The 13,023-nt window shown below is 43.7% G+C and overlaps 1 protein-coding gene and 1 long non-coding RNA gene across 2 annotated transcripts; one reads left to right on the forward strand and one right to left on the reverse strand.

Moving 5' to 3' along the window:
• Positions 1–4,931: 4,931 nt before the first annotated feature.
• Positions 4,932–11,421, reverse strand: SYF2 (SYF2 pre-mRNA splicing factor). The gene is made up of 7 exons (XM_055332031.1): positions 11,334–11,421; positions 11,006–11,119; positions 8,973–9,098; positions 7,481–7,598; positions 7,005–7,095; positions 6,124–6,222; positions 4,932–5,359 (listed from the first exon to the last, which is right to left on the reverse strand). Exons 1-7 carry the CDS (start codon positions 11,358–11,360, stop codon positions 5,194–5,196), a joined length of 741 nt encoding a protein of 246 aa, XP_055188006.1. The 5' UTR covers positions 11,361–11,421; the 3' UTR covers positions 4,932–5,193.
• Positions 11,422–11,607: 186 nt separating this feature from the next.
• Positions 11,608–12,618, forward strand: LOC129514017 (uncharacterized). The gene is made up of 2 exons (XR_008665340.1): positions 11,608–12,335; positions 12,525–12,618. It is a non-coding gene; the product is annotated as an uncharacterized LOC129514017 (long non-coding RNA).
• Positions 12,619–13,023: the final 405 nt, after the last annotated feature.

Below are 13,023 nucleotides of genomic sequence, written 5' to 3' on the forward strand. Positions count from 1 at the left end.
AGAGACACAGGCAGAGGGAGAAGCAGACTCCCTGTGGGGAGAGCCCCACTCAGGGACTCGATCCCAGGACCCCAGGATCATGCCCTGAGCCAAAGGCAGACACCCAACCGCTGAGCCACCCAGGTGTCCCTAAGGCAGATGTTTTTTAAATGAGGTTTAAGATAGTCCCAGGGTTCCTATACTTAAGGGTTAAAGGATTGCTGTAACTAGAAAGAAAGAAAATGTTCGCTTCTTGCATTTCAAAACAAAACAGGGGGATCCCACGGAAAACCGTGGCTCAGCGGTTTAGAGCCTGCCTTTGGCCCAGGACGGGATCCTGGAGTCCCCGGATCGAGTCCCACGTCGGGCTCCCTGCATGGAGCCTGCTTCTCCCTCTGCCTGTGTGTCTGCCTCTCTCTGTGTGTGTGTGTCTCTTGTGAATAAATAAATAAAATCTTAAAATAAATAAATAAATAAATAAATAAATAAATAAATAAATAAATAAATAAATAAATAAATAGAATCAAAACAGAACTGACGTGAAGCTATGCTCCTCAAACCCCACAAGGGGGCGCGAACCAGCTAGTCGTGATCTCAGAGGCCTGTTCAATTGTCCCTGCTTCCCATCCCCACCCACTTTTGACTTTCCCTTGGTCCCTGTGCACACCCGCCTCTAAGCAACAGGAGAGGGCTAGCTAGACCAGTCCTTATTCCAGGGCCTCTATTATATTAAAAAAAAAAAAAAGAAGAAATGCCAACACAGGATTTGGTAAAAATTCTGGTATATTTTAGATGTTTTACATAGAACCATCACACATATGTAATAAATGATGTATGTATGGAAGACTTCATGCATTCTAGGCTGTATTTCTGAGATTGTTGGGCATTTTCTGCATCTCTCCCCAGGGGACCATCTCCAGCTGAAGAAACATCCACCTGCCCCTCCCAATGTCACACACACACACACACAGAGGTTCAGCAAGGTGAGATGTCAGTAACTCCCAGTTTCTCATGGGCTCCAGCCTGTAGGGCTCCCAACAAACAGCCTTGTAGGTTTCCGAACAAAAATCCAACAACTTCATCTAAGGGGACAAACTGGACACAAAGCTAAACTATTCATCCAAATGTGAACATTTTTAAAGATAAGAGTTGTTTTGGGGTTTAAAAAAAATGATTCAACCATATGCTCTGGTTCTGTCATAGCAAAGAGCCAGGTGGGACCTCTGGTCGTCAGATTCCTGGGTTCTGTGAGTGGTTGTCATTTGTCAGAAACTGGATTTTGACTCTAACTGCCTTGGACTGGAGAAGCAGCCCAGGGAGAGCACAAAGGTAATCTTGCATAAGTGATGAGCTTCTGAAGAGCGTCCCAGAGGAGCAAGGCCAGTGTGTGCAGAGCATGCTCAGTGACTGCTACCCAGCTGAGTGCTGCAGGGAGGAGAGTCTGGGGAAGGGGCCCATCACAGCTCAGGGCTTCCTATACCTTCAAAACTTCAGAATGGCTAGAAGAGGAAGTCTCTGCTGCTCCTCATATTTTTTTAAAGCCAATACTTTGAGGGGCAGGGTGGAAGTCACATGGAAATCCTACCTCCCTCCAAGATTTCTGAATATTCAGTTTGGCATTATTTTGATTCAGAGGTGAGAAAAGAGAGAAGACCAAGTACAGGAGATGTCCATGAAGATGATATTTATTCATTTTGTTATTGCTATTATAACTCACACGGAACCCACTACGAACCAGGCACCGGTCTAAGCACATGGCACTCCCAACAACCCTCTGAGGTAGATATTACTAACATTTTTTGAAGTTGGGGAAAATGAAGCACAACGTGGGTGGGTGACATGATGGACCTAATCATGCCACCCCACCCTCAATTAATATGCTGAAGTCCTAACCCTCAATGTTTATATTTGGAGGTAGGCCCTCTAAGGAAATCATTAAGGTTGGATGAGGTTATAAGATTGGGGCCCTGATCTAACAGGACTGGTGTCCTCATAAGGAGAGGAAGAGACACCACATGGACATGGAGAAAAGGCCACGTGAGGACACAGCACGACAGTAACAGTCTATAAGCCAGGGAGAGAGTCCTCACCAGAAACCAACCCCGGCGGCACCTTGCTCTTGGACTTCCAGCCTCAAAAATGTGAAAAAAAATCAATGTCTCACCCCTCTGGCTGCAGTGTTCCCTTATGGCAGACTGATATGGGTCACCTGCCAGATACTATTCCTTCCACTCCATTCGGGTGGTTCTTTCCTCCCTGTCATCAGCTCACACACATGCTGATCTTACTTTGCCCTCCCTCTGCGCACTTGCAGAGTTCTCTGTGTGGGGCTCCCTTCTCTCCTGGAAAGGCACTGCAAGCTCTTGCCACTGTCGTCTCCCCAGACTCCCAGCTCCATCTCCTCAAACAAGGGAGAAGTGCACTGGGCTCCACCTGGGTTCTCCCTCCACATACCACAGCCTGGAAGTTCTTGAAAGACAGTAAGCTGGGGTGATCATAGGGCTACCCTTGTTTGTTTCCCCTCTTGGAGTCCATTGGCCTTCCTTGCTTGATTTCCCCTATCTTGAAAATTTCTTTCACATATAGCCTTTTTTTTTTTTTTTGGCTGTTTCAAGTAGCAAAGTAAATCTTTTTATCACTCCATCTTAGTTGGAAGTAGAAATCCCCCACTCATTCCTTCAAATGGATTTTATAATTTTCTTCATGTAGGTCTTATGAAGACCTTCTCAATCTGTTTCTAAATACCTAATTTTTATTGTTGTAACTATTTCTTCTCATCTCCATTCCTATGTACTTATTTCTAGAGTGGATAAGCTGTTTATGTAATGTTCACACATGCATATTGACTCTTGTATATGTAATACTTGTCAACAGATGTCCTGAAATGGACATTGGTCATAAATTTATTAAGTGGCAAGAAACAGGAAGATGAGAGGTAGGCACCTAGAGCTTGTGTAGATACTCAGCAATGCCAAGAGACTCAAGCTCTGTTCCACTCTCCTCAGCACACTGACTTTCAACCTCATGCTTAATTCATGGCACAACACGGCTGCTACACCAGGGCCCCTGTCAGTGATCCAAGCAGGGGAAGCAGGGAGTGGCAATTCCTTTACCAAGAAATCAAAAAGTTTCTCAGACTAAATTAGTTGGTGTCTTATTAGCCAGGACATTTCACCACCTGTAATATCAAGTCAATCTGGAGAAGCAAATGTTTGGCTGTAAATTTTACTGCAAATTCACCAAAAAAATCAGGGTTCTGGTGGGTAAAGAAACGAGAATTGATATTGGACATACAGCTAACAGGTCTGCAAGCTACTCTTGCATTCTTATTTTAAAAAAACCTTGCTGGTTTTTAGTGGACTATGCTTTTAAATACACTTGACAATGTTTTAACTCTTTAAAGCTATTGCAATATTCAGGATCAAAGACTTGAACTAAGTGTAAATGGAAACAGAAACACATATTCAATATATGTTAAGAGGCAGCATCAAGCCCCTGTGATCAGACCTAACTGCACATAGCAATACTAGAAGCAAGCAGAAACAAAATGAGTGTAGAAATAGAAAGTGCTACATAATTTAAATATAACCAGTGATATTAAGTGTTAAAATTGTCTTTAAACACAAATGCGGGGCAGCCCGGGTGGCTCAGCAGTTTAGCGCTGTCTTCAGCCCAGGGTGTGATCCTGGAGACCCGGGATCGAGTCCCATGTCAGGCTCCTTGCATGGAGCCTGCTTCTCCCTCTGCCTGTCTTTGCCTCTCTCTTTCTGAGTGTCTCTTATGAATAAATAAATAAATAGAATCTTTAAAAAAAATAAAAAATAAAAAAACACAAATGCGGATGTATTTGTGAAATTTTCTCTTTCAGATTTGGGCTGTCCTCATTTTAAATAACATAGAAAAAATTATACCAATCTTTCTCTCTGGAATTTATTAAACCTATTGTTGTGATTATAGTGGTCTTTATCTCTGATACTGAAACATTTATAGACAAAATTATACATTTAATATTGTTTCAAAATAACATGGGACTCCCAGAGGTGAAAGTAGGCAGAAATGAAGATGAAACAAGACTGGCCAGGAGTTGATGATTATTGAAAATTGGGTATATGGAATTCATTGTATTATTCTGTCTTCTTTTGACTGTTTTGAATTCCCCATAATCAAAAAAAAATTTTGTTCATGCAATGAAAGCATGTAATTTTGCATATATATACAAGTATATACACACACACACACAAATATTTGGATTTTTTTTGTTTTACGAATATTTGTTTTAAATATTAGTGCTGGGATCCCTGGGTGGCGCAGCGGTTTGGCGCCTGCCTTTGGCCCAGGGCGCGATTCTGGAGACCCCGGATCGAATCCCACGTCGGGCTCCCGGTGCATGGAGCCTGCTTCTCCCTCTGCCTATGTCTCTGCCTCTCTCTCTCTCTCTCTCTGTAACTATCATAAAATAAATAATTAAATAATTAAAAAAATAATTAAAAATAATTTTAAAAAAATATTTAAAAATAATTAAATTTAAAAATTAAATTTAAAATTAAATTTAAATTTAAAAATTAAATTAAAATTTAAATTTAAAAATTAAATTAAATTTAAATTAAATAAATTAAAATAATTTAAAAAAAATATTAGTGCTTAGTAGGGATTCTATTCCGCAGGATATTTGCTTTTTATAAAAGGAACTGTATGTGGTCAATATTCATGGGAAGATAGTTCTGCTTCCCGACTTGTTCATAAGAGGCCACGGGTAAAGAGAGGCCTCCAGTAGCCATGGCCACCTTCCTTCTCACTGTACTTAGCTTCACAGTCTACAACCTCAAAAGGTTGCTGAGTCTAGTTCTAGATTTTTGTCAGATTCATAACAACACTCAAAGCAATGACTAATTTATGTATGCTGCCAACAATCCTAAGCCCAAAATGCTTCAAAGATTAAATAGTCATACACATTTAAAATACATAGAAAAATAATTAGTATTTGTACAAAGTAGATTTTTTACAAAACAAGTACGCTGCCTCTTAAAATACATCTTACATCAAAGCACAGAAATGTGGTAATATACATGGAAGCATATGTTTAAGAAGAAGCATTTATTTGTAAATGCTGAGTGGGCAAGCATAGTAGACTGAGTGCTGGTTTCCTGGGATAACTTTGAAGAGAACTTCAATTTCCTAGCATTCTCAAGCTTCCAGAAACAGTTCCTGAAGGGATCAGACCGCTGTTCCTCTCTCCAAATTCTGTTTAATTTCAGCTGTATATTTCCCATAGAATCTTTCTGCCTTCTTGTTGAATTTGGCATTCCTTTCGTTAATGTAGTCAATGTCTGCATCATCATTATAAGGACGTCTCCGGCTGTACTTGTCTCGTTTTTCAATTCTGAAGGAAGAAGAAAAAAATTTACAAAATTCAAAATTGCCTTCTTTTTTAATCTTAATAAAACATGCCCAAATAGTTAAGAGTAGAATCAGTGCACTTAGAATAGCACACTTGAGGGTTGGGGGTGCGGGCAGTTTTTATCAAGACCAAACTGAAATTGCTAATTGACAACACAAACCCCAGGAATGAACCCTGAAATTCAAAAATACAAACTCATCCTCAGAATCTTCTAAAAGAGCAATGATACACTGTCAGCCACTAGACACATGAATTTCTACTTAAAAGAAAAATACTTCTATTCGTAATAACCACAGCTAATATGAACGGAGTACACAGTATATATACTAAATAGTATTTTAATAGTTGTATGTATTAACTCCTAAAATATAAACTAATTCTGCTCTGCCTAATATTCATCCATGTCAGTATTAAGAAACACAAATATAGCAAAGGTGCATTTACTAGAATATTCATACTTCTTCAAATCAAATAGTGGAATGCTTATGAAGGTAAGAGCCCTTAAAGAATAATTTTCTTTGGGCCTTCCCTGCTCAATAATGACAACTCCATTTTGGCAATATTTTGTACCTCCATCCCAGATCATATGAATTTGACTCACACATGCTATCTGTCCCCAAAACTACTACAAACTCTGAGTCAGAAATGAGGAAGAATGGTATCTGCTCTTCAATTTACTCTATGCACACTGTGTCCATTTTGTCATTAAACATTTAAAAGTTCAGGCTGCTGTACTGAGTACTCACTGTTTTTCCAGATCTATGACCATCCTATCAACCTCCTCTGTGGAAGGCACATGTGTTCCATGAAGAAGACTGTTGGAAGTTGGGAAAAACTCTTCTCCACTAAAAAGACAGCAAAACAGACTTAAAGTAACACTACACAGTTCCACGTTGGCAAATTCATTTATTTATTTTTCCACGTTGGCAAATTTAAAACTAAACTACCACTCCTGGTGAGAAATAAAATATATACATGTGTTAACTGTGGGATCCTACCTTAACTTTTAAAAATAAATAAGTAAATAAAGAATTGAAAGGGACCTAATATATTACCTCCTCCAGCAGCTTCATTCTACAGATTTAAGAGCCAAGGGCCAGAGGTTAAGGGACATGCTTCCAGATTTAGGTTCCCTTCCCACTAATGCAAAGGTCAGCAAACCACACTATGTGCTTTTGCAAACATTTTACTGGGGCCCAGCCACACCTATTTGTTCATGTATCCTCCAAGGAGGCTTTCACATCACAGCAGTGGAGTAGTTTTGATGGAGACCAAAGAGCCCACAAAGCCTAAAATGTTTACAGATGTTCACCCATCCCGGCACTAAGGCATTCTGTCTCCTAAAATATCTGAGTAACTATGATAATCTGGTTGTTAAACTCTCAACACCCAGTCTTAGAATGCCCAGCTAGAACGATAACCAGGTGGCTAGCCGAACTGCTGTGGAGTGAGCAACAAATAGTATTGTCAAGGCCAGAGAGCATTCTTAGACAGCTGCTGCTGACTCACACCCACGCTTTAAAGTGTGTTTGTATCTATGTACGTGTGTATGTATGTCTACACCACACACACGCCCCTATGTCCCTTCAGAATGAAAACAGGACTTGCATTAATCCTGTCAACTCACTGTTTTTCTCTCAGTCTCTCATAGGTTTCCATGTCAGGCTTGATCTGCTTCGTCAGCCGATGATACTGGCGTAACTGGGCAGCAGCATAATCTGAAGATAAAAGGAGAATTGGAGAAGATATATTTCCCTGTTTTGTCATTATGATCCAGAGAATATCAAAATCATTATTAGTTAATATTTGCACAAGACACTGAGTATAGCTTCTACCCTGAAGATGCTGCAATATGGGCTTTTGCTAGTTTTACCATAAAGAATAAAAGAATCCAGCTGGCTGAAGTATAGCTTTTTTTACTTCTGCTCTATGAGACATATTTGTATTTTTCTTGGGTTTAAGCATCTTGGAAAATATCCCACAAAGGGGCATATCCTTTTTTCTTTTGGGGAAGCAGGGGGCAATATCCTTTTTTAAAACCAGAAACTCTGAAGGTAATACTAATCTAACAGGGACATTCAGTAAAGGAATAATGAGCTTTACCTGAGAATCCCAGATCAGGGTTTTTCCTCCTCTTCTTCCTTTCCCATCTTTCTGCATCTTCTGCACTGATCTCCAGCAGCTTCACTTTCTCATAGTCCTCCCCTCTCGCCGCACACTCCTAAGAAGAGGGAAAACCAACCAGCTAATACCTGCAATGGTGACCCAAGCAAGTACTGAATCTATTTTAAATCAAGGGACGCCTGGGTGGGCTTAGTAGTTAAGAATCTGCCTTCAGCTACAGGCATGATCCCAGAGTCCTGGGATCAAGTCCCGCATTGGGCTCCCTGCATAGAGCCTGCTTCTCCCTCTCTCTATGTCTCTGCCCCTCTCTCTCTCTCTCTCTCTCTCTCTCTCTCTCTCTCTCTCTCTCTGTGTGTGTGTGTGTGTGTATGTGTCTCATGAATAAATAAATAAAATCTTTTAAAAAAAAGTTGAACAAAGATATCAGGCAATACTTTAAAACTAACGATTACTATTTGGAGGAAAACTGGGAACCTACTACAGTGTTTAAGAATGCCCACCTCGGGATCCCTGGGTGGCGCAGCGGTTTGGCGCCTGCCTTTGGCCCAGGGCGCGATTCTGGAGACCCGGGATCGAATCCCACATCGGGCTCCTGGTGCATGGAGCCTGCTTCTCCATCTGCCTATGTCTCTGCCTCTCTTTCTCTCTCTGTGACTATCATAAATAAATAAAAATTATTATAAAAAAAAAAAAAAAAGAATGCCCACCTCAATTTAAAACATGTACTCTGGGACGCCTGGGTGGCTCAGCAGTTGAGTGTCTGCCTTTGGTTCAGGGTGTGATCCCAGAGTCCTGGGATCAAGTCCCACATCAGGCTCCCTGCATGAAGCCTGTTTCTCCTCCCTCTGCCTGTGTCTATGCCTCTCTGTGTCTCTCATGAATAAGTAAAATCAAATAAATAATCAATCAATCGATCAATCACACATACTCAATGAGTAGCAGGTTCTAGGCCCCTCAGAAACGCTCTTCATGCACTGACTTGTTTACTTCGTCAGCAACTACAATGTTACAGCCCCCATTTTACAGATGAGAAAACAGAGGTACAGTGAGGTTAAATAAGTCCCCCAAAGTATTGTTGCTAGTAAAAAGCAGGGCCATCATGTGGACTCCAGCAGTCTGGTTCCACAGCCGGTGTACAAAACCATTTTCTACGGTCTTAATAGAATGACTATTATTAATAGAATGACTTAATAGAATGACTATTATTATGACTGAATAGTCATAACAGAATGACTGAGAGGCACCTGGGTGGCTCAGTGGTTGAGTGTTTGCCTTCGGCTCAGGTCATGATCCCAGGTTCTGGGACCAAGTCCCACATGGGGCTCCCTGCATGGAGCCTACTGCTCCCTCTACCTATGTCTCTGCCTCTCATTCTGTGTCTCTCATGAGTTAATAAAATCTTTACCAAAAAAAAAATAGAATGACTGAAACAGTAGAATGACCACTTATCAAGCCAAGAGTAGATCCTAACCTTCTTCTTTTCTTCTTCCTGCAGCTCCCACTCCAGACGAGCTTTCCTGGCTTCCCAGTTAGCAGGTAACTTAAGTCTTTTATCTTCTTCAACAACTTCCTGGTGATTTAATTTACGAGCTTCATTCTAAAACCATAATACAAAAAGTTTGTCAGCTGAGACATGAAAATAAATCCAAACAAAATCTTGCCCATTTAGAAAGGGTCAAGACACATTAACAGAGGGACTCTGTTTTATCCCAAAAGCAACAGGTAGCCATCAAAGGATTTTAAGCAAAGGAATGGCCTAATCAGGGTTTAAGATTTATTTATTTATTTGTATAGTAAATACAAATAAACACCTGCTTCCCAAGTAGGGAGCCTCTGCCTCCTCTCCTTCTCCTTCTCCTTCTCTCTTCCTCTCCTCTCCCCTCCCCTCCCCCTCGTCTTCTCCCCCTCTTCCTCTCCTCTCCCTCTTCCTTTCGTTCATTCTTCGTCTCCCCTCTTCCTCTCTCTCCCTCTTCCTCTCTCTCTCTCTGCGGACACCCCCTCCCCACCCCTTGTGCTCTCTATCTCAAAATATCTAAAATCTTTAAACAATAAAAATTTTTTTAAAAATGAACCTAATGGCACAAAACAGTATCAGCTTAAGGGACAACATAAATTAGATGTCTCTTAGATCACAGGTTGGCAGCAATTAGTCTAGGAAGCCATATCTCGTAACTTCCAACCACATGTACTTTACACAGTCTCTCCACATAAATATTTAAGTGTGTTTGATTCTTTATTAACTTTTTCTGGGCAAACATCTCCTCTCGACTACCATCCCTTGTACATTCTTGTACTCTCGGCTCTGGCAATGCCCTCCAGTTGAAAACACCAAGAACATACCTACAGTCAAACAAAGTTGTGTTTGCTGCACTGAAGGAGAGTAAACTACAGGAAACTGTAGGCATTTTGGTGATAGGGTGTTAGGAGAGGCTAGTTACAGAATTTGGGTTTTTATCCCGTGACTGGTATGGGAGGTAAGGCAGTGTGGCTCTGCTCTGGATGAGACACTCTCAGAAAGGCAAGGCATACGATGACTGGGTACCCTAAGTTTTTCAACAGGATTAATGGGGTGAGACTAATGCTGTAATTGGTCCTAAGAGTCACCGGTGTTAGCAGAAACGGGGAATGTGTGGTCATTTTTGTGGTCTGAACAGTATTGCTTTTGTCTCACTCCAATAGTCAGAGTGATGTTGGGGGTTTGTGAAACCACATCCAAGCTTTCGGTCAAACCACTTAGGTTGAAATAGACCAGAGCTGCTTTTTCCCTTCTCAGCTACAACTGCAGCCAGTTGTTTGCTGGACTCTTATCCCTAATATGAATTCCCTCACTTTGGACTGGATTCCTCTGCTTGGATATTTCTTCCTCCAATTTCTTTGTCTGATAATACCTTACACGTCTTCCAAACAGTTTAGGTCTCACGTCATATATGAGGCACTCCCTGGGAGCTCCTCAAACTGTATTCATCTCTCCTCCTCCCTCCCAGGGCACTTTGTTTCCAAAGCTAGCACACCATATAATTTCTGGCTAGAAAGTCGTCTCCTCTACTTAAGAGCCAAAGCCATATCATAATCATCGAGTTTTGCATCAACTGGGTAAGCCCCTGACACTACAGACTTTCGGAGATTTGCTGATTATTTTTGAATGAACAAACAATCAGCTCTCTTTTTAACATGGACGACTTTCTTCCAGTCTCTAGCTCCACATACCCCCTAGGTTAAACGAAGGGTTTGTTAGACTCATACAGCAGGCAGGCTGCTAGTAGTAGAGACTCCCAAAGTTTGCCCAGGTTCATTAAATCTGAAGTGGGTAGGAGGAGGGTTGGAGAGAGCATGTGTATTTTGAAAGGTGATTTCAACCTGCTGCCAGGATTGAGAACCACCGGGAAAGAGCTTTCATCCAGTTCTGCGGGTCAGGCAGGGGCGCTGGAGCGGCTCGCGCGTCCCTCCACAAAGGCGCCCGGGGGGGGGGGGGGGCAGGTCTCCGCTGCCTCCGGGGCTACTCACCCGCTTCAGGTGCAGCTCCCGGAATTTGCGCAGCCTCTGTTCGCGCTTCTGGGCGGCCAGCTCCGCGGGCGCCGCCGGGGGCTGCTCCCCCTCCTCCGAGCTGTCCACTGGCACCTGCGGCGAAGAGGACCCGCTGGAGTCGCGGCGGCAGGATCGATTCCCCGCCAGTCCTGCCAGGCCCCGGCCAGGCCCCCCCCCCACTGCCCCGACGTCACAGCGTCTGCGCCTCCCTGGCCCGGCGCTCTGGCCTCTCCCCCACCTCTCGCCCTTGCCGTCCCCCGGAGTCTGCCCCCACAAAAATCCCTGGGGGGGAGCCGACGGGACTTACCTTCTCGGCTAAAATCGCAGCAGCCATCACAAACTTTCTCTCGCCACTTCCGGCAACAACACAGAGCACTTCCGTCTGCCCGTGGGCCACCCGCCGATACGGAAGAGCATCCCACTGTAAGCCCCGCCCCTTCCTGATGGTCTCGGAGCTTCGGACCAATCCCTGCTCCTGTTAGCAGGGAGACGTTTTCGATTGGGCAGAGCCTTGCGCAGCCGCAAAAGGTAAAGTGGGCGGGGCCGGGGAGAGCGGAAGGGCACCTGCTTAGGAGCGACCCGCCAAACCTGGAGCCGGGTGCAAGGTCTCCCCAGCTGCGCGCCGCTCCTTGGAGCGAAGCGTCTTTGCCATTGAGCGCTTCGCCTCAGCGTCACCTGCGAGGCAGGTCTCCCCTCCGTGCCTCGTCTCACCTAGACCCTCAGGACTGTCAGGTCGCACCATTTTAATTTCCTTCCGTAGTGTAGAAATATTTCTCTCGTCTGGTCCCTTTCCTCCCCCCACCCCCCGCCTTCCGCTGTAGAACTGTATAAAATGTCTAGATATGGAGAGAAGCTGCATTTTCCTTTTTAAAACAAATAGCTAATGAACTCGAACTGGGCAAAAAGACCTTCCAGAGTGCCTGGGTGGCTCAGCTGGTTAAGCATCTGCCTGGGGCTCTTGGGCTCAGGTCGTGATCCCGGGGTCCCCAATGGAGCCACATCAGGCTCCCTGCCCAGTGGAGGGCCTGCTTCTCCCCTTCTCCCCTCTGCCCCTCCCCTCATCTCCCCTCCCCCCCCGCCCCGCCTCCCGCCCCGGCTTATTCTCTCTCTCTCTCTCTCTCTCAAAAATACGTAAGATCTTTTTAAAAAAATAAAAAGACCTCGAACTTTGCCAGAAACAGCAATTGTTTTAGGAGCAGTTGTTCATAGAGTCGACGGGGGCCGGCGTCTGACCGGGAACACTGTCAGCGTGGACTTCTCGAAGACAGTAATCAGTGCATACCATGGGTGGTTTCCTTCGTTAGCAACGGTAAATCAGTCCATCGAAGTGGAACCAAAAGCCATTGAGCCTGGTAGTACCGATTGGCAATTTTGTTTTCTTTTATTCAAGTCGTATAATTGTGTCCCCCCCCCCAACCTCCACTCACTTCCCCTTACTCATAAAAAAAAAAAAAAAAAAAAAAAAAAAAAACTTGCTTTCCCCCCCACCCCTGCACAGGTGACACATTTTTCTGGTGGCTGCTGGAATCTCTGCTGCCCGGATTGCAATTCTGATGAGACCCCAAATAAAGAGACGCCTTTGTTCTTGTTCAGTTTTGCTTTCTTCTGTCAGTTGAAGTTTATGGTGTCAGAATGGTGTGGGATCAGAAGCATCAAACGGCTCTGACTCCTGCAACAGTGGGGGATTTGAAGAGGTGGTAACTTAGTGCATTGTGGTGTATCCTCTCCCCCAAAAAGCTCCAGGTTCTCAGCCTCCTTTTTTTTCGGTTGAGGTTCAGGCCTCATTTCTTTGGGTGTCTTTCTGGTGCTGGCTTCTGTCCCGCGTTGGGCTCCCTGCATGGAGCCTGCTTCTCCCTCTGCCGGTGTCTCTGCCTCTCTCTCTCTCTCTCCTCTCTGTGTATTCTCGTGAATAAATAAATAAAATCTTTAAAAAAAGATTGCTGCTGGAGAGCAGCCTCCCTCTGGAAGCCCAGCTGTATTTATGTTCAAATATTATG

The sequence above is a fragment of the Nyctereutes procyonoides genome, unplaced genomic scaffold (genome assembly GCF_905146905.1).
Source record: "Nyctereutes procyonoides isolate TBG_1078 unplaced genomic scaffold, NYPRO_anot_genome, whole genome shotgun sequence".
In the NCBI taxonomy this organism is placed as follows: domain Eukaryota; kingdom Metazoa; phylum Chordata; class Mammalia; order Carnivora; family Canidae; genus Nyctereutes; species Nyctereutes procyonoides.